The sequence below is a fragment of the Camelus bactrianus genome, chromosome 6 (assembly GCF_048773025.1).
Source record: "Camelus bactrianus isolate YW-2024 breed Bactrian camel chromosome 6, ASM4877302v1, whole genome shotgun sequence".
NCBI lineage: Eukaryota > Metazoa > Chordata > Mammalia > Artiodactyla > Camelidae > Camelus > Camelus bactrianus.
The window spans coordinates 78,809,578-78,835,807 of record NC_133544.1 but is presented as its reverse complement, the minus strand read 5'-3'; the positions used below and the strand labels follow the sequence as shown (position 1 = coordinate 78,835,807).

General features: G+C 43.2%; 1 protein-coding gene and 1 long non-coding RNA gene across 8 annotated transcripts in view; one reads left to right on the top strand and one right to left on the bottom strand.

The window, feature by feature from the left end:
- GALK2 (galactokinase 2) overlaps nt 1–26,230 on the bottom strand; it is a 106,417-nt gene that overhangs the window by 4,363 nt on the left and 75,824 nt on the right. For all 7 annotated transcript variants that reach the window (XM_074366095.1, XM_010965290.3, XM_074366097.1 and 4 more), the window contains 2 exons: nt 21,332–21,542; nt 1,863–2,064 (listed from right to left, as the gene is read on the bottom strand). In XM_074366095.1, the coding sequence (XP_074222196.1) occupies nt 1,863–2,064; nt 21,332–21,542 (413 nt within the window). The remainder of the gene's footprint in view (nt 1–1,862; nt 2,065–21,331; nt 21,543–26,230) is intronic.
- LOC141577966 (uncharacterized) lies at nt 193–25,470 on the top strand. Its single transcript, XR_012507664.1, has 2 exons — nt 193–694; nt 25,149–25,470. It is a non-coding gene; the product is annotated as an uncharacterized LOC141577966 (long non-coding RNA).

Below are 26,230 nucleotides of genomic sequence, written 5' to 3'. Positions count from 1 at the left end.
ATGGTCTAGCTCTGATCACGTTAAGATTTTTTAAAAATATGTAGACCTACAGACTGCTGGAATGGAAAACACAATGGAGATCATACAGCAAAGCAACAGTCCAAAGTCACAGAGCTCAGAATGAAAAAAGGCAGAGCTAGAACCCGGCCTTCCTAACTTCCAGCCCAGTTTTCATCTCCGCCACACACTAACTTCCCCGCTCAACATGGCCTTGCTCCACGGTCAGATACCATGAACTAGAGCAGCCAAAGCCTCCATCGCTAAAGCTGAGAAAGGAAAGTAGGTTAAAAAAAAAAAAGATGACCCAAGCAGAGAGCAGTAGCTGTGGCAGTCACACTGGGCTGGGAGCTGGGCTTTCCTGCTGACTCATTATGTTCGGACCGACCTCAGGGCTTGTCCACTTGCTGTTTTCACGTCTTCATTTCCTTCAGGTCTCTGCTCAAATATCACCTCCTCAGAGAGGCCTTCTTCAGCCATTCAATATAAAGATTACCCGCCCAACCCAAGTATTCTCCATTGCTTCTGTTTTTTTCATAACACTTACCACTACCAGTCTATTTTTAATTGTCATTTCCCTCTTTACCCTTGAGAATGTAAGCTTCGTGAGGACACGTGCTGGTCGACCACTCCAGAAAAAGAAAATGCGTTAAGAGGATTCCAGGAGGCTGGCAAATGCCCCTTCACTGCTTTTCAGGTGGGATTCAAACTACCCCACCACCTTCTAAGCAAAGATGCTTCTTCCTGATTTCTACACAAATCAGTCCACTTCCTCCTATTTCCAGAACCAAACAATATTTGTCCCTTCCATTCAGTGGGCCCTTGATATTTTCAGAGAAGGGCACTTTTAGAATGAAACACGCTCTGAAAGGCTTTTTGGCAGTTATTGAGCAAACACTGACGTCAGCAGAGTGACTCATCAATGCTGTGTTCCAGTCTCTCGACAAGTTGGGTTACACATGCCATGTGTGATCACTGGAGCTACTTGGTTTAAACTTTTCAGGCTGCAGTGTGGCAATGAGTGAGGCAAGCCACAGGCGCCAAGTGGTTGATTATATTTTCATTGCTAATTAGAGCCAGTTCTGCATGATCTTCTCACAGTGGAAATAACATCTAGCCATTGGAGAGTTCTCCCAATTTCCCTTTCAGTTCTTCCAAGGTCAGTGTGACCCCTTCTGGGTAAAAGGAGCCATTCTACTCTATTATCCCATTCTTTAGCAATTATAAGAAAGTTGTTCTCAGGCTTTGTGTAAGAGGAAAACTACATTTCTGCCCAACCAGCCATTCATAAACTGGGCTTTCTTAATCCCTTGTTCCCCGAATTGCCGATCCTAAACCTGGAAGGCAGGAAGTGCTGACTCCGAGTAATTCCTTCAGCAGCACCACACACCCCCCCCACCGCCCCCGCTATGCACTCCTGTCAGGCTTAAGGTCCTCTTTCCTTTTTCTGCCCTCTTGAATAAAACTACTAAACCTAGGACACCAAACAGGAGATGCTGGCAGAGGCCACAGTGTAGTGGAAACCATTGCTTAAAATAGCATGAGAACGTTAACATCGGGGTCTGTGTCTAAGAAAAGCTCCCTGAAATGCTTAATCATCCAGAGAGGGAAAAGACTCTTTGATGATGTCATGAATAACTGACTGCAAACCTGGAGCCTCATAAGGCCATGGAGTCAGGTCTCTAATCTTTTATCTACAGATTTTTAAGAGGAAACAAATTCAGCCCAACGTCCCAGACAACCCCTCTCATAGGAAGTGGAAAGGGATCTTCTTTCACTTGCAAGACGACAAGTATTACGTTCCTTTTTCATTAAACACGTCCCTTGGTAGCGCCCTGCAGCCCCCGCCACTCTTTCAGCCTCACCGACAGATGTCCACCAGCTGGTCCAGCTCAGGGCAGCTACACTCATACATGTCCCGGCAGCTCACGTGGCTCTGGTTCATTAACTCCCCCAGCAGCTGGACCATGTTGTCAGGTGCTTCTTCACATATCTTCTTAAACTGGAGCACTCGCGCCGCCTCGCTGTACACGTGCTTGGCCCGCTGGTAGAGCTTGAAGACACGCACTTAGGAAGGAAGGGGGTGGTGAACAAGGTCAGAAATCGTTACTGGAGAATTTAGTGCAAAGAAAAATACAGTTATTGAGAACTTCCATTTCTGTCTTTATTATTAATGCCTTAGACTTTAAATAGGGCTCTCTTTCACAGAAGGAATTCTTTCTAGTCTAAATTGATCTCTTTTCAAGTCAACTTTACTTTTTTTTGATACTAAATACATCTTGTAAGTATATTTTCGTCGTTTTATTCCACATACACAGACATCTGCCCACACGAGCATGCAGACTGGCTCATCCCGCAGGAAGGGAGAGGTCACACGTACTGAGCACAGCACGGTGTTTCAGGTACTTTAAAGGCACCATCTCATGTCGTTCTCATCACAGCAGTGGGGATGGGCAGTGTGACCCCTATGACTCTTTTCAACAGATAAGAGAATGAGGCTCAGCAGAGTGAAGTAACGTGGCTAAGGTCACACACCCAGAAAGCGGCAGAAGCAGAATAGATTAGATTCTGACCCCAGAACCACGTCGTTTCCACTGTGATTCACCAGAAAGAACCACTGACAGTGTTTATGCTAGCAATTTATTTATAAAAATGCATCCCAGAGATAAGCACAGTTATTTATACGTGTATGTCTGTGTGAAAAAGCAGTTATTTCTATGTATGTGTATACTGTAGCATTATTTCCCATAGGAGAAAACAAGAAAAATTCAGATGTCTAATAACAGGAAACATTTAAAATATTATGACACATCTATTAAAAATTATTATTGCTACTAAAACTCAGATAATTTACTACATGGAAAATTGTTAATTATGAAGTGAAAAAACAAACTATAAAACTATATATATATATATGTACATTTTAATTTTTAAAAATTATAAGCAAGCACCAAAATGTTAACAGTCATTATCTCTGTGGTACATGATGGGTGATTTTATTTTCTTGTTGACACTTTCCTGTACTTTCCAGATTATTTGCCATGACTCTAACTTCAGCAACAGAAACATGTCCTCCTGCAGGGGCTGTGTCTGCAATACTTGTACATTCCCTTGCGTCCCGACTGAGACCACCCTACCATTTCACCCATGCTGCACAGTGGCTGAGCTGGTATGGTGGTTTGGGGGAAATTCTGGAAAATACATGGAAGCTACCTGGCCTGCTGGAAAGAGCCGGGGCTCAGAATCCCAAGGGCTTTGATTTCCTCTTGGCTGTGTGACAGCTAGCTGTACCCAAGTTGCTCCTTCAATGAGGTTGAAAATTATTCCTCAGGATCCTTCTGGCTCTAACATTTTACGATTCTATGAAGAACTTCCTCCAAGCATTCCCCTCATATTGTTATATTTTGGAAAGAGGATGGTAACTGTGATTGTTACCTTCTGGTTGTATCCCCAGTTTTACTGTCTGCCCTTCTCCACCCCGCTTTCTGTCCCAGAAGGCTGAGCCTGCAGGGTGCACCTTACCTCTGGAGACTGGAGAAAGGGGGATGATCAGCAAGAGATCTGGGGGAAGAGAGCCAGGTCATACAGTTTTTCTTCTTCCGGCTCCCTCCTTGCAGAGCCACCTGGAGCTGGCTCTGTTCGGCCACTGAAGGACACTGAACAGCCTTTCAAGGTCGCCTTCTCTCCAGGACTCTCTTCTCCAGGGTCTGCCTCCAGGTTCCTCTCCCCTAGACTATTACTACTTTTTCAGAAGTGCTTTTACATTCCACTTATGAACCAGTAAATTATGTTAAAGTTTCAGGTGACATTTTTTCCCACTCCACAGCTCTGTCCTCCTAACTCTGAGAGATGGATAAAAAGGCAGCCACAATGAGAGGGAGGGTCTAGCCATTCTCCAGATTTGTGTAAAAGTTTAGTAATTATAAGGGTGTGGCTAACTTTCTTATAAATTAATAAAATATGAAAAGCTCTTTCAAAGGTTCTCAAGTCGACTATCTTAGGTTTACTAAACTTACAGTTAACTGCTTGCATCAATGAAATCGTGCAAATTCACATGAATTGTCCTGTTCTCTTTCAAAGAAGACCTAAATCTAGCCATTAAATCTAATCGGTTCTTCACTCGCAATGTGTCGTATAGTCATCCCTCCCTTCTATCCCCACTGTCATCACCCCAACTAGCACTTGTATTCCCTTTCCCACTTGAACTAGTCTGCAGTGATCTCCAAACTGATACTCCTGTCTGCTCCCTGCAACCCACCTTGAGGTTGCACCATCAGACGGAGCCCCCAACACACAGCTTTACTCACGTTACTGCCCCAAACCTTTACTGCTTCCCCGGTGTTTACCACAATCCAACTTCCTGCACTCACCATGCTCAGTCCCAACAGGAACTCTTCCCTTCAGCCACACTGGCCTACTCGGTGTTAGCCAAACACTCCCTGCTTCCGGGCACACTCATTAGTCCACACTGGAGCAGCTTCTTGCCCCTTCTCTCCCTGTCCAAATTCTACCTCTTTCTGAAGGTTCCATTTAAATTTCACATGCTCCATGAAGCTGTGATGGGCCCAGCTGGAAATGATCCCTTGACTCAATTTATACCACATTTGCAGTCAGTCCATGGCACTCATTTGGTGCTTATCACATACTTCCGTGGTTGCTGTGTCTCTGTCTCGGCAAAGTTTGCCAAATGCTGACGACAGAAGCCAGGACTTCTGGTTCCATTCATTTCATACTCTGCAGCCCTTCGCCCCACAGCACTTTCTCCAGTGCCTTACATGGCAGGTGCTCAGTGGGTGTTCACTGTTAACGATGATGTGACTAGGACTCTATTTTTAACCCCAGTTCAAATCAAGATACTGCCATTGAGGCATTGCTGCTAAAAAAAAAAAAAAAGTGAGGTGCCAGTACTCACAGCTTACCAAAAATGTTGAGGCTGAGGAAAGGGGACAGCAAGATTCCATTTGGCATTGATTCTACAACTACTGACACCAAGTGTAGAAGAAAAAACAGAAAAAAAAAAATGAAGAACTTACAAGTTAAACGTAGGAATAAAAAAAAAATACAGCAACATGATTTGTTCCATCAGTAGCCAGGTCATGTAAATCTGCACACACTGCAGTGGAAATTTGTTATTTCCATTCCAAATTCAATGGAAATAGGAATATGATTCATTTTAGGGTCTGGGTATCAAAATATCCCAAGGTGAAAAAAGTCTTACCGATAGCCAATACCAGCACATACCGTCAGCAAAACACTCTGAAGAAACAGCACAGGTAGATTTAACAAAACTCCTCACAGTCCCTGACTAGAGAAGGGGAACAATGGCCCACTGACCAGCACGTACACACGTGAGACGGTGCGACGGTGCCAGTAATTTTACGGATGTTAATATAATCCAGGTTACAGAATACATATTTTGAAAGGAAGGAAAATGACTTTGGTAACTGTAGTTTAAGATTATTCTTTTTTTAAATTGATGATGAATCAAAATGTTTAAAATATTGGCTCTAGGATCTCATATGTTTCAGTTTTACTTTTGAACTACTTCACCTCCCCTAATCATAGGCCAAGTTACAAAATCAGAGCACAGGGGTGGGTGGGGCGGGAGGTGTAAGGGGAGAATATTGGTTCGTTTTTATTGTAATGCCCCATTTAAGAAAAAATCGCCTAGTTTCCAGGTCCACTGATATTTATAGCTGCAGCACAAAAGGCACAATAGAGCAACATCCATAAGATCATAAAATAGTGCTACTTACCTGACCAATCACTGTGCGATGCCCCAGTTTGGCAAAGGTGTTTGTTTATTTTAATAATGGAGGCACTGGGGATTGAACCCAGGACCTCGTGCATGCTAAGCAGGTGCTCTAACCACTATACCCTCCCCCTTTTTTTTAAACTTTGAATTATAAAATTTTTCAAATACACATAAGAGTAGAGAAATAAAATTGTGAACTTCATGAGCCCATCACCTAGATTGAACAATTACTAACTTATTGCCATATTTGCTTCAACTGGTATTTTGCTAGTGTTTTAAAATAAATTATAGAGGTGACGTTTCCTCCTTACATATGTCAGTGCACAACTCTATAAAATAAGGATATTTTCTCACATAACCTCCATCATTATCACATCTAACAAAATTATCATTCTTTAATATCTCACATTCAGTCCATATTTAAATTTTCCCAGTTGTTTAAATTTCAGTCCATCTACACCAGGATCCAAAAGAAGCCCACACATTATATTCAGTTTTATGTCTAATAAGTCTCTTTTAATCAAGGATTTACAGTGGTTTTTTGATACTCGGGATTCTCAACGTCATACATATGAAATACGAGTACATTTCAGGGCCCTATCCTGTCATAGAATTCAGTACACTCCATTAGCAAGAGTATGCTTTGGTTTTCCTTTAGGATTGCATAGTCCTTTAAGATTAAATATTTTCCTTTAGGATTAAATATTCTCAAGTAGAAACTGTCCAGAGAGGTTTTTTTTTATATTAAACCTTAGGACTGGTGTTTTGATTTGTGACAAGGAATATTCAGAATGCACAGAGCACATTATCAGAAACTCACAAACCTGCGCCCTCTGGCGCCTACACTCTACTGCAGAGGGTTTCCCAGCAAGACTTCGGGAGAGGAACGTCTAATGAGGACTCTCTCTGAAGGTGAGTGCAAGATTGCCACGGCTCACACCCCCGAGCGGTAGTAACTCAGACAACAAAGGAAAGGGCAGAAAAGGCATCTGTTTTCAACTGTGATATAAAAATCTCGCCAAAGGCTACAACACATTTGGAGACCACCCTTTGGGTGGGAAAGCAGTTCTGTGTTGGCTGGACATCACAAATGCTCTCTGGATCCAGGGTTCTGGCTTGTTATATGCTGGCAACTCAGCAGGTCTCTGTTGTGCAGACACCAGAAAATCCAAGAAAATCTGAAACTTTGTCAGTAACAGCTTTCTTCCCTGTCCAGTTAAAACCGGGCACTCCATCTGTCTATAAGCTCTTATAATCCTTAAGAGTAATTATTATATTAAGGGATGAAGAAACTTGTTTCTTACTATATTCACTGCTGCATGACTATTTCCAAAGCAAATTCAATTTAAGAATATACCAGATACCTTCTTCCTAAAACACTAGTGTCCCCTCCTATCCAGGGGGAATCTGAGGCTTCAAAACAGGGTATATATACCACATGGGTTTTGAAACAATGACTTCCTCCTATGGGAATCGTAGACAATCCCTGAATCTAATCCTGAAATCATGACAGAGGTTCTGAGAGCTAAGTGATCATGGCCACATACACTAAACTGCCATAGCTATAGAAGAAATTCACGTGGATAATAATTCTGTTTGCAAGCTCCAGCCCTTCCTTCCCTCTGACTTTCCAGCGGAGCCTCCGGCACCCTACACAGGCCCTGCCGTGGGACCACTGGAGCAGCTGCTCGGTTGGCTTGGCATGCTCCTCCAGGGTCATGACATGGCTGGCCTCTCCTTGTCATTCAGGTCTCAGACTTCACACCTTCAAGAAGACCTTCCCTCAACTCCAGGCTAGAGTGAACTCCCTCACATACACATTCTCTCTATCCTATTTTATTCTCCCAATCACTGTCCAATTTTCTTATGTGTTAATTTGTTCAATGATCTGTGGTTCTCTCTCACCACTAGAAGGCCAGCTTCAGGAGAGCGAGGGCCTAGTCTCATATCTTCACTATTATATCTTCAGCAGCTAAAATAGTGTCTGGCACCACAGGAGGGGCTCAATAAATACTTATTGAGAGAATGCTTCAGTTCCTGGTCTTTGTCCAAAACTGCACCAGAACTTGGAAAAATAAACAATTGTGGAGAAATGCAATAGGGAATATGGAGAAGACCTACTATTCAGGCAATTATCGCTTCCTAGTGCCTTCACCAGAAAGTGAGGGCAATTTTCTAAAAGAAGATTTGGGTGTAATTAGTAGACTCCTGTGTACAAAGTGTACCTAATACCCGTCATCAGAGATAACTGAGAATCGTTTCTATTGCATTTTGTTTCACAGATGTGGGAGAAAAGAGATTTCTAAAACAAGCAAAGTGTGTTTCAAGTAAAATGGAAGGAACAGAAAACAGATCATAACCAATTAAAATAATTTGTTGTTCTTTTACACAATCTTTATAACAAACAGGTGCCTACTCGCTTCTACCTTAAAAAGATGGCTATGTAAGCTTATGATCAGAGGCCATCTCTAGTCAAGGAATCTAAACCAGGGCATAAATAATTGGTTGTCTTGTTATATCTTTGGTGGGGAAGGATGAGAAAAAGCCTGTGACGGAAGAAACGCACTAAGGACCCTCATAAAAGCTCTGAGAGCACAAGTCAGCAGTAGATGAGGGGCATGCCTATTCGATTTCTGAAAGAGCCCTACTGAGTTCACTTTAAATTCTGCACTCAAGAGCTGGTAGCCTCCTCCCTATTACCTCATCGTCTGCTAACTGTGATGCCAAAAGCACTGAGTGAGATGACCATCCAGCGACAGTCAACCAAATAGTTCTTACCAAGCCCTGGCTGCGTGCCCCACACCACACTGCAAATGACAGGAAAGACGTGAAGTAGGAGCCCCTGCCATGAGGAACTTACAACTCAGTTAAATAGGAAAAACTGGGAGACCACTGGAGAGTGACCACGCGCGGCAGATGTGCAAGTGCTGTAACTGCTAGAGGCGCACCAAGACGACAGGGCTGGCTGTGGGGAGAACAGGGTGGGAAGCGTCACAGGAGAAGTGCCTGAGCTACAGAGCTGCCTCGCTGTAAGGACAAAACGGCCAAGGGCCCGAGCTGGGAAGGGGCCCAAAAGGGCAGGCCGACCAGAACCTGGGGCAGCCTCCTGGGGCTTTAACATCCTCTGCTACACACGTTACACAGAGGTTACACACTAACAACCTGTGGTCCATATCCAATCACAGTGATGCTTTCTTGACCTACATGCTATTTTGGTTTTGTTTTTTGTTTGTTTCTTTTTTGTTTTGAAACTAGGAAATTTTACATAAGAATCTGGAGTTCTGCTTTCCCTTGAAAAACCGAAAGATTGGGCAGCTCGGATCCTACATTCTTTCACAACAACTACTGGCTGGAGCTGAGGAGCAGCCGCCCCGTTTAGACAGGGCACGCACACTTTATTTCCACACGGTCCCCACCATCCCTAATTATATGAAGCCCGACCTGCCTCACTAGTTTACATGCCTGCCTACTCCCTCTATGCATCTGTGTCTGGGACTCTGTTTCCATAAAACTCTCGATTATAGGAATTCTTGGCTAGAGAGGGAAGAGTGGACAAGCCAAGTGAGTCATCATGCCATAAAGAGCCACTATCACTGTTACTAATGCACGTCACCTCCCTTCAGTGCACTGATAGTTCCATGTTGAACTAAAGTCCATCTTCTTGTAACTTTCACTCTTTGGTCTTAGTTCTGCTCCCCAGACATATGTAAATGCAAGACAGCCCTTGAGAGATCTGAAGAAAAAGCTCTCATGTTTTATGTTTACACATGGATGAGGATTCACTATGTGCCAGTTGTAATACTGAGGCATCATCAATGAATAAGTTAAGCTCTTTACTCTCAAGAAGTAATAGTCTAATGAAAGACAAGTGTTGGGAGGGATGTGGAGAAACTGGGACCCTTGCACATCGTTGGTGGGAAAGCAAAATGGTGCAGCCTCTATGGAAAACAGTACAAAGATTCCTCAAAAAATCATTACCATATGAGCCAGCAATCTCACTTCTGGATATTTATCCAAAGGAACTGAAATCAGGATCTCAAAGAATTATTACCACGTCCATGTTCATTGCAGCCACATTCATGACAGCTAAGCAAAATAAATGCCCATCAATGGAAGAACTGATTTTACAAAATGCTATACACACACACACACACACATACCCATATATACACAAACATACATATGAATATTGTTGAGCCTTAAAAATGAAAGAAATTCTGCAACATGCAACAACATGGAGGGACCTTGAGGACATTATGCTAGATAAAATAAGTCAGACACAGGAAGATAAGGACTGCATGATTCCATCTACATGAGCTAGTTAAAATCAAAGGCCAGAATGGTGGTTACCAGAGACTCGGGGAGGGGAAAGTGGAGTGCTATTAATCAACCGACAGAAGGTTTCAGCTAAGTCAGATGAATGAGCTCTAGAAAGCTGCTGCACACAGTGATGTGTTGTACACTTAAAATTTATGAATAGGATAGACTTCATGTCGAGTGTTCTTACCACAATAAAAATAAAATAAATTTTAATTTTAATAAAAAAAGAAGTAATGATAAATTTCATTTAAAACTTTATTTAAAAAAAAAGCACTAGAGAGAAATTGTTAAACATGAAAAATAAAGGACAACAGATGGTAGGGCAGCTCCTCACAGCTAACGTAGAGGCACGGAGTCAAGAGGGTATCCTAATCTGGGTTAACTTGGAAGCAGAGCTTGAGATAAAGACTCAGGTAAAGGTAGTAGAAATCCGGGAAGCAGGAGGAAAGAAGGAAAGTGAGACAGGAAAGAAGAAAAGCCAGTAAAGGGTGCTTAATGAGCAGGTGACCGCCGTGAAAAACCGCAGCCCAACTGCTCAGGGGCCTGTGAAGAGCCATGTAGAGCCCGCCCCAGAGCTGGCCCAGCTGCAGACAGCAGGGCTGTGGCATCTACCCACAGACACTCCGCTGTTACCCCAGAGGGGTTAACTTCTCTGCCAAGGTGTGCCCAGACAGCACAGCTATCTTCAGTGACTTTGGAGAGTGCCTCCAGGACAACAAAGGGAAGCTTCCACCAGGTGCCAGTTTGACAGGGGCTGCTGGTAGTGCTGAAATCTGGCGGGCCGGGGAATGGGGAACAGTGATCATGACCTTCACAGTCCTCCTGTGAAAGGGTGAAACCAGTCAAATCTAAAAGACGAGTGGGTGTCCAGCAAGCCCATTAAAGGGTGGGATAAGTATGAGAAGCAAAGAAAAGGAACAAGAATTGAAGGCAGAAGGAACTTCATGAACAAAGACATAGAGATTAAAACCCAGGAGGTGCTTTTAGAGAATCCACAGGATGCTGATGTGATTGGAACATAAAATGAGGACGACGAACAGAAGTAACAAGAAACGCGGTGAAAGAGAAAATTGAAGCAGTAGGCAGAGGTCATATTGTAAGGACTCTATATGTTGTGCTTAGTACGGTGTTTAAATTGTATCCTGTACACAAGCGGTTCTTGGCTTTTTTGCGGTTACAGAGCCTTTCGAGATTCTAATAAAAGCTATGGGCCTTCTCTCCCCCATCTCCCCCATGTATAAATCCGAAATTCTATATATAGTACAACATACACCCAGATTCCATAAGGCTATTCTTGGATTTAGGTTAAGAATTCCAGCTGGAGGTGGGGAGGGTATAGCTCAGTGGTAGAGTCTAGCATTCACAAGGTCCTGGGTTCAATCCCCAGTACCTCCATTAAAGATAAATAAATAAACACCTAATTACCTCCCCACCAAAAAATTTAAAAAATAAAAAAAGAATTCCAGCTGGAAATAAGAAAACATTACAGGTCTTTAGCAATTAGTATCAGTCAGGCTTATTGTTTGTAAACAACAGAAACCTACATGAAATAACAAAAGGAATTTATCTGAAGGAATTTATTTTGTTTACTTTTAAAATATTAGGGCACTCACAAAATCTGTTAGGATGACATATTCCTATTCTCTATTAGAATTCGAGAAACAAGTGGAAATGGGTCAGAAACCAAGGGAGACAGACAGTGAGGACCATTGACAAAGTCTCTGCCCAAATCGGATCTGACACTGGACTCCAGACACTCTGTCAACAGACCCTGTGCCTATTAGACTCAAAGCCCCAGACACAGGCGTGTGCCAGGACACCGGACGAACTACGACCCTTGCTGACACCCAGGTGACAAGTGACCTGTGAGAGGGAAATCTGACTTCTCAGCTTCCACCGTAGGAGGCAAGACCTGTCCTCTCTCCACAGTGTGTACAGCAGCAGATTTCCCCAGGAAAAGACCCTGCGTGCCAGGCAGCTAAACTGCGGCATCTGCCCCAGCTCTGTCAGCATTTAAGTCTTCTCCCCAGACCAACCACTCAGCTTCCCTCACGTGCTTGGGTTTCAAGGCCCCTTCGCTGATTATTCCTCTGAGCGAACACACATTAGTCTGTGTAGGCCCTTTTTAAAAAGTGGTTCCCCAGTCTGTCCTCAGAGTCAATTTGAGGAGTGCAAAGTAGAGAGGGACCGTCGTCTCCCCCATTCTCCACACGGGCAGTTTCTCCACCGAGCCCCACGGTGCCGAACTGCAGGGAGTGTGTGGGGACGGAAGAACGCAGAGCGTGGGTCTTCAAGCTAAAAAGTGATAAATATTTTGGGAATTGGACTTAACTTGGATAAAGACTTCATCTCAGGACCATTAATCAAAACCAAATAAATATATATGCTGGTCTTCGAGAACCGGAAACCTTTATCATGTAAGTGTATAATGAATCTTTCTGGGGCTCTCATACACCAAAGGACTTTCCCATTATTTGGGTGAGGGGCTAAAAGCAGTTGTGGTTTTAGCTGTCTTTGCACAGTCACAGAGCTGCACGCCACTGGTCAATTTCTCTCCAAACACAAAGCTCCACTGGGCTAAACTAGGAGCTGGTTTCCAAGAACAGCGATCCCGAGGTGGATGGGGCAAACCACTTCAGAATGCATTCCAGAGCCCTCTGTTCTCCTGTGCAGCAAAGTCAGAGTAAGTCCCACTCTGAGGCATAGAATCTTTGAAGTATTTAAGCAGTAGAATGGAAAAACACTATACCATCCTCACTGAAGTTGGACTGCGGTTTCAAATTTATTTTCCTAGTAGTAATATTTTTCATAAATGTGGAGTTTCTGAAATTAGTCAAACCCACAAAAAATAAACTGCTGTTTTCAGCCACATTAAGATCCCATTCCCATGCTGCAAAGGCTAAATTAAATTAGCATTTTACATTTAAGAGGAAAAAAATCTTTAACTACCTGCTGTTAAAAGCAAAACCACTGATGAAAAAAATACATACGCACTTTCAACGCAAACAGCATTAATTCATGGAAAACAACATTCCAAAAGGCACTTGTGAATATTTTCAAATCCAAAGCATAATGCCATCTTGTCTGTAGAGAGTAACGGCACCCCACATGTTGATAGCTTTCCTTTCTCAGATTTCCAGGAGCAGCAAGAGCTAGCACTGTCTGTGACATATAAATTCTCCTCTGATCTTGAAATCTGTGCTTCACTCTGCTGTGGTCACCGTCACCTGCATTCTACTCTCAGTAAGCTCTTCTTACCTCCAGGGCCATTCAAAAGACAAGACAGAGTCCATCACTCCCCTCCTTTTCATTCTGTATTCTACCTTCCTAATTCAGATTCTTATCCCATGTCTGAACAACTTCTACCTTCTAACTGGTCTCCCTCTCACCTCTTACCAACCTGTATTCCGCTGCCATAATAAGCTTCCCAAGTCCTCATTTTGCTTGTGGCATTCCCAAATGTTTCACTGCATCAAATGCTGCATTATTTTTCCATTGTCCAAGAAATGATAGCCCACACGTCCCAATACAACAGGACACACTGAGTCCTCTGAATGTGCGATTGTGCTGCCCCCTCCAATGTGTTCCATCACTGCCTCGCCCAGAGTGGAGGCCCAGCATCAGTATCCTACCCAGACTAGTTCTGCATTCCCCAGATCTCTTTCAGTGTAAGTACAAATGCCATATCTTCCATGAAGCTCTCCCAGAAGATCCCAGTCACTAAATACTGTGTTCCCTTCTAATTATAATTACCACACTCTGCTTTAGGAGGGCAGACTGTGCCATCTTCATCTTTATAGCCCCCTTGGGACCTAACAGTGTCTTGAATAGAGCAGGGTCTCAGTAAATGTCATCTCCCATCCCACCAGCAAAGGGAGAACCTGAGGCTGATGGCGCCTCATGACTCACGTTTAGCAGCTGTGACTCTTTCAGGGTTTATTTCTGGGAAATGCCATTAGAGCACCTGCTGTATGTGAACTTCATATGAGGCTGGAAAAGTTGTTTCCAGCTTCCCTTCATAGCTGGTCACGGGAGCCTGCGGGGCTGCTGTTATCAGGAAAGTGGATGTCCCCTCCCCAGTCCCTGCATCATGGACAGTCTCCCTGCAGCAGAAGGCTCCGTACACAAGGATGACCTTCCTAGAGAAAGGAACATTTTCTTCTTTGGGGAAAAGGATCAGAGTCTCTGACAGAGGTAAAGGTTTAGTCTCATTAGTCTAACTCTCTACCACATCCTCTACTGCCAGCCCTACCCAAATCACTCTAGCTCAAGAAATCTGGGGAACTCAAAGGTTTGAAGGTGCAGAGTCCAAAGAGGTGGTCGAGCTCATAGGTTCATTCTGGGTCTGCCCCAGTCCAAGATGACCAAGTGCATTTAAGACAAGTTGCAGGGGTTAACCTCTCCTCAAAACATACCTGCAGAATCTGTTTCATTTTAGCTTTAAAACTCTCACACAAGTGAACGAAAATTCCAGAATTCTCTGGCTCTTGTGGCTCCAGAATGGAGCCAGAAACAAGGCTCCCATTACCAGCTTCATGGGGTAAGAGGAACATTCCGAGCTCTGGCCTCCCTGTCAGTGGCCCGGCGCCAACCAGTACACAGCACACGCCACAGTTGTGTATGTGACCCTACACACTGGTACTGGGCTGTTCCTGCAGAAGTTGAGGGCTTTAAGATGCCATGCCTTTAAAACGTCATAATTAATAAGCTACATTCACATTCATTTTCAGTTCTTCAAATATTTCAAGAGGCAAGGTGAACCAGTGAATAGGGGTACTATCTGAAATCTGAAAGAGGAAGAGAAAAAATCAAGGAAGCATCATTCCCAAGTGATTAGGGAAGCAGTTCAGCCCGTTTCCTTCAAGAAATTAAAGAATATATATATGTTCATGTATAACTGAAAAATTGTGCTCTACACTGGAATTTGACACAACATTGTAAAATGACTATAAATCAATTAAAAATGTTAACAAAAATAAATAAACTGGAACTTAGCCCCCCTCCCCAAAAAAGAAATAAATTAAAGAAGCTCCACTCCTGGCACGACCCTGCCCTCCGTGGCCAGACAGCTGAGGAGTCAGCAGGCGCGGAGGGGCAAAGAGGAGAGAACAGGCAGCTGGAGAGAGGAAACAGAACTAAGTGAAGGCAGATTCCCCCACCCCTGTTTTCAGAACAACTTAAAGCCTCTCCTTTGCGCAAGCCAAAAATAGTTATTTGATTTATGCTTTTTTATATTTTGTTTCCTAAGAACCTATTATCCTGTAAAAATGAAAACAAAAGACAAAACTAAAGGGCTCACTTTTATTTGGCCTTGTTAGAAGTCCAACATGCAGATTTTAAGGATTTCTGCTCAACCAGTATCTGTAAACACTAGAATGGCCTATTGGGAATTCGAAATTTGCACCTCTTGGGGAGTGACAGAAATGTTAGCTATCTTGACTGTGGTGGTGGTTTCACTGGTGTATACATCTATCAAAATTTATCAAATTGTGCATCTAAAAGACATGTAGTTTACTGTATAGGAATCATACCATAATAAAGGGGTTAAAATTAATTTTTTTAAGAAAAAAAAAAGAATGGTCTATAATTTTATTTGGAGTTTCTTCTAGGCTCTTTATAGAAGATTTTTTTTCAAAATTCCTGTAAGAATAACAGTTGAATGTGTTGAGATCATAAGATTTAATTTAGTACCTGATACCTTACAAGCTATTATTAAATCAATGTCCTTGATATTGAAAACATTTAATTGAAAACTGAAATTACTGATTCCTTTTATATTGTAAAGTACCTTTAGATTAAAGATTAGATTAAAAAAAAAAACCCTAATCTTCTTCAACTTAACTGAGATAATCCATAAGGACCATACTTTCATCAAACAAGAAAATTCCACAGCACTTCTCACAGCTCCTCTGCAATAAAAGAGCTCATGCACATTCTGGCCAAGTTAAGTTTACTCCTTAAATTAAGCAAGCTACTGGACACAGCGTGGCTCTACATCTTCTAAGGCAAAAGCATCAGAAAGAGAAATAGCCCAAAGGAAACCCTTTAACCACAAAGTAACCTATCTTCATCACCTCTCCTCAGTTTCAGGAAAAGAATCATAGCCAGGCAAAGTCAAAATTTGATTTTATCTTCCTTGCTTGGTACAGGATTGCCAAGGCCAGCTTATTAATACACTGAGATAAAAAGTAATGGCAGCAAGAGTATTGGATTAAATCCAAAGACTAGGATTTGGGATCTGGCTCCAGCAATTACTACTTCTCGAGGTTTGTAAGTACATGTAACTCTCTGACTTCAGTTTCCTCATCTGTGAAATGAGAATAACCATGTGCCCCAGAGTCGTCATGAAATTCAAATCAGTTGATGTGGGTAAAGAGTAATGTGTAAACCATAAACTAAATAAGCCTTTTGGGTCTTTTGCGGGGGTGGGGGTTGCTCTAGATGTCTTCCTGAAGAGCGGTCTATGCCAGTGCGCTATACTTGCTCAAAAGCCATGCATGGTTATCACTCCTGACTTTGGATTACAGGATCCAAACAAATTAGTCAGCAACTAGACAGCACTTTGTCAGCATATGGTCACACGCAAAGTTGGTAATGCAAGCAAGGAGGTTCATGGCCAGCCCAGAACAGTACATCTAAGCGGCAGGGCCACCCTGACCTGGAACATAGGCTGAGCACGCCCAAAAGAAATGCTCCCAATAAATTCCCCCTGTCTTAAACTAGCACCCAAACCACATGACTCATTCTCTACCTCAGTTTCCATTTAGTTCCTCGTGGACTCCTCTGTTTACCCTCTAATGTGTGTCCTTGACTTCTCTCCTGTGCTACATACACGTGCCCATCTCTCCTGGCTCTGACCACAGCTTCACCTCTTTCTCTGAGGTCACACCTTAGGAGACACCCCTCCCAAATCAGCCTGGCCCCTGAGTCTCCAGAAACTCAGACATTATACCACGCCCTTAGATAATTCTTATTCATAGGCAAGGCCTGCAAATAGTCCTTCAGTTTTTCCTAACCAGTTCCTAGTGATGGATTATAGCCACTCTAAACAATGTCTAAAGGATTTGAAGATTTTGCTTTGTGTGTGTGTGTGTGTGTGCAGTTAATTTTAATGGCCTTCGAGCATTTCTGAATCTAATTATTAGGAAATTGAAAAGAGAAAATAACATGGGCCTTTGGAAGTCTGGCTGGTTTAGCAGAGGCGGCAAGCCACAGTTTGAATGTAAACATCTCTCCCTGCACTCTCACCTCAAGGTCAGCATCTTCCAACTCACACTCATAACCAGGTAAAGAAGGAAAGGAATCTTGGCAGGAAGAGAACACCTCAGCTCATATGCCTTTGAGAAAGGCATGGACCGCCATGATGGGAACATTAGTTCAAGTCAAAGCAAGCATGTTGAAGTCTAAGCACCTGGAATAAAGGGGTGGTGGCCCCTCCAGAGCCCCTACCGGGGGCACACGGCCTCTGTGCCTCCACTCATTCCGTAAGAATCACATTCAATGAGAATAATATTTTCTAGTAGAAGCATTTACTTAAGGTCCTAGACCAACCAAAGCACAAACTCAGAAAGAACAAGGCAAAGATATAGAGGGATTTTGACTTCTAAAGTTAAAGCTGAGTGCCAAGAGAACTCACAGGAAATTTGGCTGAGGTTTGAGGGTTTGATTCAGAGAGTAAATAAAATGACATTAATCTGGGAGACTCTAGAATCCCACAGACAAATTTATGTTCATAGTTTTTTTACATGTACTTAATCTTAAAAGCAAAAAGGGAGAATCCTTTGAGGATGATAGGATTACAAAATGGGTTCATTCATTCAGCATAGATTCATTGAGTGCGAACAAAACCTAAGTAAATTATAGAAAGTGATGCAAGTGGAACAGTAGGAAGTTATTTTAGATAAAGAGGTAAGATTAAGCATTCATCATTTTTATAAAAATAATGAAATCACCGTTCTTTAGGGGGGATAAAACTTAAATAGATACATAAATAGCAATGCACGTCCTATGATTAGCAAATTATCCTTTGTGTTTTCCAAGGTTTTCTGGAAAATTACCTTATTCCCCCCAAAAATGCTTATTTTAAAAAGGGGGGTGAGGAGGAGAGGAAAACAGGCAGATACAGAGAAAAAGAAACACTGGTACAGAGAAAAAGGAACAGGGATACAGAGAAAGAGAATAGGCTTCAGACTGAGAAGGACACAGATAAGAATTGCACTGAGCTTTTAAGATAGGTAAGAAATACATTTCACAAAAGAAGAAAGGGCAGTGGTGTTTAGGATTAAAGGCCCAGAGGCAAGTCCAAGAGGTAATTAGCGAGTGACATCTTTCAGCCAGGACAACGCTGTCCACATGGGCATGAATGGGCTCAAATGGGAGACAGGACAGCACAGAGTTAAGGCCAGAATGAGGAGAAACTTAATACCCATGGTAAAGACTTTAGGCAATGAGGTAATGGTGAGCCTTTGAAGGTTTCCAAACTAAGAAGTGACCCCATGAAAAGACTGCCTTAAGGTCATTTGACAGTGGATATTCTCAGCGTCTATTAAGGTTTCTTTGCCTCTTCACCAAAAACTCCAAAATCTAATTATACAGTTGGACTCTTTGCCTGTTCTCTATCTTTATTTACATACCATATCAACAGACAAACTCAATTGTATCTATAAACTCATTATCTTGCCTGCAAAGTCAATTCCCTGACTTTCCCAGCACCTACACCTCAGCCTTCCTTATCTTCTCTTTCTTTCCTCTCTCTTTCCCTTCCTTTCTAGACATGGGCAATCATCACTTCCAACTGAACTCTCCTTTACAGACTTGAGAATCTACCCTTTGAGATAGCCACCAACAACCCCCGAGTTCAGGCTCTTCTGTGATGAAGAGGAGAACAGCAGTCCCCTAACTGGAGTCCCTTCAGCCAGTACTGCTGGCATCCAACTCATTCGGCACACAACACCTACTGGCACATGTTTTCAAATACCCCACTCCTCGTGTCTCTGTCCTCAGCCAGGCTCCACTCTCTGCCAGGAGTGGCCTGTCAGCCCTCTCAGCCTGGGAAGTCCATAACTTTCTTTTAAGATCCAGCTCAAATTCAAGCCACATTCTCCAGGCATGTAGTCACTCTCTCTCCACCACACTCTCAGGACTCTTGATAAACACCTCCATACAGCGGGATGTATTTACTGTGACTGTTGACTGGCGCTCCCCCATTAGACGCTAGGTCACTCTAAGGCAGAGATCATGTCCTGCTTACCTTTGGATCCCACCATCCAGCATAATACCCGGCCCAGTGAAGTTAACACATGTGTTTGCTGAATTAAACACACTGGACAATGTCTTATGTCAAAAAATAAAAGGCTATTCCCCTGGAAGCTCTGTCTTTTCAATGACCTACTCAACTTCTTCATTCATTTTATGAACTCCCCCATTACCCATACAACTCATAGTCACTGGTGATCTGAGCTGATCTACAAACTCAGCCTGGTACATCACTCACCACTATGCACATTGTTTTCAAGAAACACTCAACCATCTAGTTCTCTGGACATATAATCCTCTCTGACTCCTGTCTGCCTCTATACCAGCTGTTTTATCTTTCTGACTGCCTGTCTACCAAGGAAATTTCCATTTATTCTCTAGCTTTTGTCTGGTTGCTGTCTCCTTAGTAAAGCCAGCTCTAACTTCTTTCTTTCCTAGTTTCCTGGACCCAAGAACACCTCCCTCACCACACTCATTACTCTATGCCAGATCAGTTTTTGCTTTATCTGTTTCTACCACTATTCTGTAAACTCCTTGTTGTGTTTAGTTCTGTGTTCCCACTGCTAAGCCTCAGGGCCTAGAGGAGGGGGGAGAGGAGAGGGAAGAGAAGTAACAGCCACTGATGAGCACCTCCGTTACCTAGCATTGTTCTTAGCACAGTACACAGATTACGCCTTTAAGGTGGGTATTCCTATTAGGCCTACCTTCATGGTAAAACTAAGAGAACAGAAAGGTTAAGAACTGCAAATCTTACAGGAAAAAAAAAAAAAAGAATTGCAAATTTAGTCACAAATCCAATCAGTGATGATGCCTGAGATCTTAATCCAGGCAGCATGGCTACCCATTAGTCTATTGGCTTTCTGGAGTGGTGTCAGCAAACCTTCTCTGCCAAGAGCCAGATAGTAAATACTTTAGGTTTTGTGTCCTGTTCAGACTCTGTCACAGCTCCTCAACTTTGCTGTTACAGTGGAAAAGCAGGCATAGCCAACATGTGGCTGTGTTCTAGCAGGAGTTTATTTCACAAAAACAGGTGGCAAGTCTGATGAGGCCTGTAGTCTAGTTTGTTCATCTAGAAATTCAATAAATGTTCATCAGATTAAATTAGATCTAACAATGTTGGAAACCAAAACCTTCCTTCTGTCCTCAAATGATTACCTTCTCTTATCCAAAAGCTGTCTGCAGTTGCAGCCTTTAAGACATTAAGTGGCAGGCAAACATGCTGTAGGCACACGGTAACCAGTTGCAGAGCTGAACTGAATGGGATGGAAATGGGGCCCTGAAGCTGATCTTTGTGCTAAGCTCCCACCCCTCAACTCTACCTCAGGAGACTACTGGATCTTAGCTAGATATTCCTGCCCACAGCATTGACCTCCCAAAAAGAGAAAACCTTTACTTCTAAGAAGAGAAGCCACTCCAAGGCTCCATCCTGTATCTCCAACCCTGACCTGGCCTCCATCTTGGGTATCTGATATTATAGTATACAAAAATTATCACTTGAAAGCAGCAGGCAAACAGAAAAACCTCCCATACTTAAGTGGGCCACAAGTTTCAACCTACGCCGTACAGACTTCCTGGTGCCTAGAATGTTGTTCCAGAGCAGTTACAAGCACTGCTCTAACCTAGACCTTTCTATGTAAGTGGTACAATAATCAGAAAAATGACTATGGGTGGCAGGACGGGGGGAAGCAGGGAAGATGGAAAAAAAAAACAAAAAAAACATTGAATTGTGAACTTCTAGAGGGCAGAAAGTATGTACTATTCACCTTTTCCAGGCCAGAAAACCTGGCATATAGCAGACCAGGAAATGTTTGTTCATGAATGAATGAATGAATGAATGAATGAATTTAATGAAGTCAAGAATCTAGATAATCAAGTCTGCCGAAACACACACAGGCTCCACATTCCCTCATGCATGCTTCCAAATCAGTAAGACCCATGGGGAAGATGGAAGCCTTCCAGCCATGAGTGGGGGAAGAGCCCATGCCCTGACCCGAGCAGACTCACCATCTTGAGTGTTTGGACTGAGGATCTGGGTCCGGAGTTCCCACAGGCTGATGCCCAGACACCTGCAGACCTCCTCAGGGCTGTAGGGCTCCGGGTGAAGGGCATCCTCTGTGATCAGCAGCATTTCTTCCAGACTGACTCCCAGTCTGGCCTGCACCTCCTCCAGCCGCAGCGCTGCCTCCCACGGCAAGCCCTTGTGCTTAGCCAGGAGCTGCAAGTTCAAACCAAGTTAACGGTCAGTTTTCATGTCAGAAATTGATATGCACTATTTTAATGGGCCAAATTCAGCTTGAAACTTTTTTTTTCCATTCAATCTATCCACATTTCCCACCATTGCTTGAAAATGCATGCTGGGTTCACATGTTTGAAGTTAAATATGCCTGTGTCATACTCACAGCCTAGTTAAGTATTTTTCCTAAAAAAATTTTAAAATAAAAAAAATGAATCCCCCACTGAATTTTCTGCCTGTCACCACTTTCCCTCAGGGCTAGTTCTTTGAATAATTGTATTCTTTTCCTCCCTGTTGTGCTCACCCCTAACACATCGCTCTCTATAACGGCTATAGAAAACTATTCAAATCCCACATGACCTGGTCCTGAGGTGGGCACCGTACGCCTAATTTCATTAGAGCACTTCCTGTTTACGACATGCCTCTTTGAAATGGCTAATGAGTTTAAGTATCTGGGTGTTTGGAGTCAAGCCTCAGATTTTAAATGAAAACCTCATTGGTGACTTTATGAAAAACCACCTCATCAGGTTGTTGGTAGTGGTAGAGCTGTATGTTTCTCCACCCCTGAGAAAAGAGTTTAAAATCCAGTTGCATCTCGAGGTACCCCCTCAATCTGCAGGGGAAGGTTAGGTACAAACCAAACCTTTCTAACCAGGTCCACTCATGGGAGCCACGATCCAGAATGCATGTCCCTCATTCTCCCCAAACCACTGACCGAGCCCTTCAGAGCAGGTGATGATCAAAACAGTGAAAATCTCTCTCACCCGAGGTCTATAAAATTCATTCCCAGGATGTGAGTTCTGCAGGTGCAGACGGCACAAACAGCAAAACAGAACAAGCAAAAGAAGGGGAAATGTGTATCTAATTTACTCATCTATTATGCCGATGATTGGATTTTCTCTCTTTTTGACAGGAAGTAGGATTTACCAAAAGACCATTGTACTCGGGTTAGGGCCACTCACTTCTGAAGAATGTTAATACAGTAGTTCTTATTTTCATTAATCCTCCCTTTAAAACTCTGGCTCATACACTTGAAAGGAGTTAATGATTGTTAAGGGAGAACTGGGGAAAGAGACAATAGAATTACATTTTTCTGTTCAATTATTTCGCAGAACATGCTACCACTTTTAAAACAAGGATACCAGTTAAGACCTTTCTTCTGACCTTGTTTTCTTAGCTAATGTTTATTAGCAGTGCTGGACTGACACCTCCAACAAACTGACTCACTCACTCATTCATTTAACTCATTCATTCATGGTCTATATTCCAATGTATTTCAAAAGTAATTTGAGAAAATGTATAAAGACATACATAAAACCAAAGAAAAACATACAATATATTTACTTCATACAGAAAGACAGCTGAAGTGGAAGAACTCCTAAAGCAGTACTTTCTCAAAATATAGATCCAAATCCAACTGAGGGAGGCAACAAAGCTAACAGAAGCAATTCATACTTGGATACTGCTGTATGATTTAAAATGTGCTTTTTATTTCTTTTCATCTTTGACAGCTCTGAGGGATAGGTATTTTTACTCTATTTAAGACATGAGAGTAAGTGACTTGCCCGAAGTCACCTAACCAGTTAGGAACAGAGCTGGAAATTTAACCAGGATCCTGTACCTCTTTCTTGCTTCCCCAAGGCCACGTTCTCAGTGGGCTGTGGTTGATATCTATTTCATGATACTTGTCTTAGTTCCAGTCACTCAATTTCTAGAAATGGTTTCTAAACATAAACCAAGATTTGTGTTAGAAGTGAACACTCCGTGATTCCAAACACTTTGAGATGAGTTCTTTCTAAAATAAGAAGGAAAAGGGAAAAAAAATCAAAGAACAGCCTCCAAGTGATGAGAGTAGGCTCTTCCTAAGATCCTTTCAGTGACCACCATCTCTAAGTACCCATCCCTGGCCTCACTGGAACAAGTCTCATTGCCTCAGGCACTTGATCCCAGGAAACTGACCCAGGATTGTGTGGGGAGAAACTCTTTGGAGGATGCCTGCTGCCTACAAAGTCGTTTCCAAAGGCAGCCTCCCCATGCGCTTATGTTCCACAGGCAGAGGCGTGAACGTTCACTCCAGTGATATCCCAGTTTGCTGTTGGGTCCGCTTCGCCCCCAGCTGGAGAGTCCACACAGCCAGTTTCGTGTGTTTTTCAGTTAAGGATGAAATCTACCACGAGCCCTCAATGACAGCTGCTCAGCCATGAGTTGCTGAGTAGCATATACCACCTTGTGGGAGTAAAATAGGAACGCCACTTAAGCCCTTTGAAATTTGGCTCCGGAAACAGAAAGATGACTTGCAGATGGGGGAAGCAGAAGAGTAAGATCTGTTGCCCAAAGGCAACTTCATGAGGGAATTTGCCTCTCACAGCCCTGGTGGCTGGCCTACTTCACATCTGTGAAGCGGGGCTGGGGGTCAGGACTATGAGACATTTTGTGACAAGTTCCTCACTCAGCAGCAGGGTGGGGCTATAAGAGAAAACAGCTCTTTGTCAACATCCACCATTTTCTTTTCACCACTGCCAAACATGAAGTGTTCATGTGAGATACCGTTCCCGGGAAGTTACTGAGCCTGGCTGATGCTTTGTGGACAAGAAAGCAGGCAACAACTACTGTGTCCACAGTCACAGAAAGAGGTAGATAAATAGTGCTAGGATCCCATCTGAGGTGGTTTCTCTCGGATGCAGGCCCTAAGACAAGAATCTGGGGGAGAGGGTGATACCAAGAAGTGCTGGTAGAGCAGCAGAAAAGGAGACAGGGAGACAAGCTATGGTATGGGAGGTGACGCTGGGCCCCCTGTATGTACAGACTTCAGATGTGTCCTACTCACAGGCAAGAATGCTCAGGTATTTACCCACCAACTCTCATCCATCATCGTTTGAGGGCCGATTCCAAGGGTATTAGGTCCCTAGACCTCCAGGTTGCCCCAGGTGCAGACTAAGCACTCTCCTGCAGCTAGAAAACGCCCTCAGTCTGAGGGTGACTGGGGCTTCCAGGAAGAGGGTGTGGCAGCAGAGTGCTAAAATATGGACCCAACTCAGGAGTCTGTCTGTCAGAACCCAGCCCTCTCTGACTTCTTCACTGCATTTTGCAGGGACTAACAAATCAGCGTGAAATGGATCAAAGGATAACATTTCGAATCCCTTCTCTGACAAGCTGTTTTCCGTGCAACAAAAGCAGCCGTGGTGGTGTTGTTTCTGGTTCTCTAAATCACATGTGCTTTTTTTTTAATATTTGAAAAAACACATAACAATTTGAAGTTTTAAAAAAATTACAAAGTAAATTACCTATAATCATCTCAATGAGATAATCACCAATCTCCCTTCTGATCACCGTCCTATATCACACGTTGTTTATACATACTGCATGCATACTACACACCTATAGTTTGACATAAATGGGACCATACATAGCTGTTTTATTGTGGATACTTTTTTTTTGTTTACCTCCCCCTCGCCCCCATCCAAATACACAGAGCCGTTCCCCAGTGACTTCCGTGTCCATGTTCCGCTCATAAGCATCATGAACACATTCACAGCATTGACCTTCCCCCGTGTCAGCCATTCCCACTCTCCTCATTCTCTGTGTTAGTTTGCAGGTCACAGAAGAAATGTGAAGAAATCTGCATGACTGTGCAGAATGGCTCTGCTACAGTCCTCCCTGCATCAGCACCACCTGTCTTTTCTCTAAGGGACCCCCAAGCATCGTGCTCTGGATCTCATTCACACCTAACTCCGCAGGGGTGCAATGGAGAGAGCAGGGGTGAAGACAGACCTGGACTCCTGCACTTTCTTGAAATAAGCCACAACCTACCTTGGAAATTCTCACTTTGTAAAAATGGGAAACCTAATGGCTACTTCAACAACTACTGTGAAGATTAAATAAGATAATAATAAAAGCATCTAGTACCTTGTCTGGCCCAGAAGAGGCCCTCTGTGAGGGTCCAGTTTTCAGACCTCTACACAGTCCCCGGCCTCGCTGGCCAGTTCTCTCCCACCTGGCACCTCTTCCCACACCTTCAAACATACACGGGTGTTTCCTGTCTTAAAATTCTTATTCCTAAAGTTACTGCTCTTCATTCCTCCTTCTCTTTCACTGTCCAACAACTAGAACCAGCAACCCATAGACATCGCTTCCAAGCCCTCGATGGCCACTCTAACTATTGAATATGGCCTCCCAAAGGTCCTTCTTCTCTCCAGAACCACTTCTAAAGCCACTGGGTTTTTCTTGGGCCTCTTATTTCTTAATGAATCAGTGGCTTCGGGCACTCTTCACTACCTACCTTCTTCAAACTCCCCGTTGTATTGGCCTGTGTCGCACGGCATTTTCCTGGTTTCCCTCTCACCTCTCTGGTCCTTATATTTCCATCCACGACTCACTTTTCTCTTTTCATTATTATTGAAGCCATCTCCCAAGCTTAAACCCTGGCCTTCTGATCTTCTCTTGCCACATTCTTTCCCTTAGCAAACTGAACTCAGTCCTTGGTTTCAACTATTATCTTAAAACAAATACACCTGAAGGCTATAGCCGTAGCCAAGATATACATTCCAACCTCAAATTTCTAACCATTTATAAGAAAATTCCATGGGGAAGTGTCAGCACCTCCTACTTTCTTAGCACCTTCCAGCCTACCTTCCCCAAACCTATCAATGGCAGGACCATGCTTTCCACCC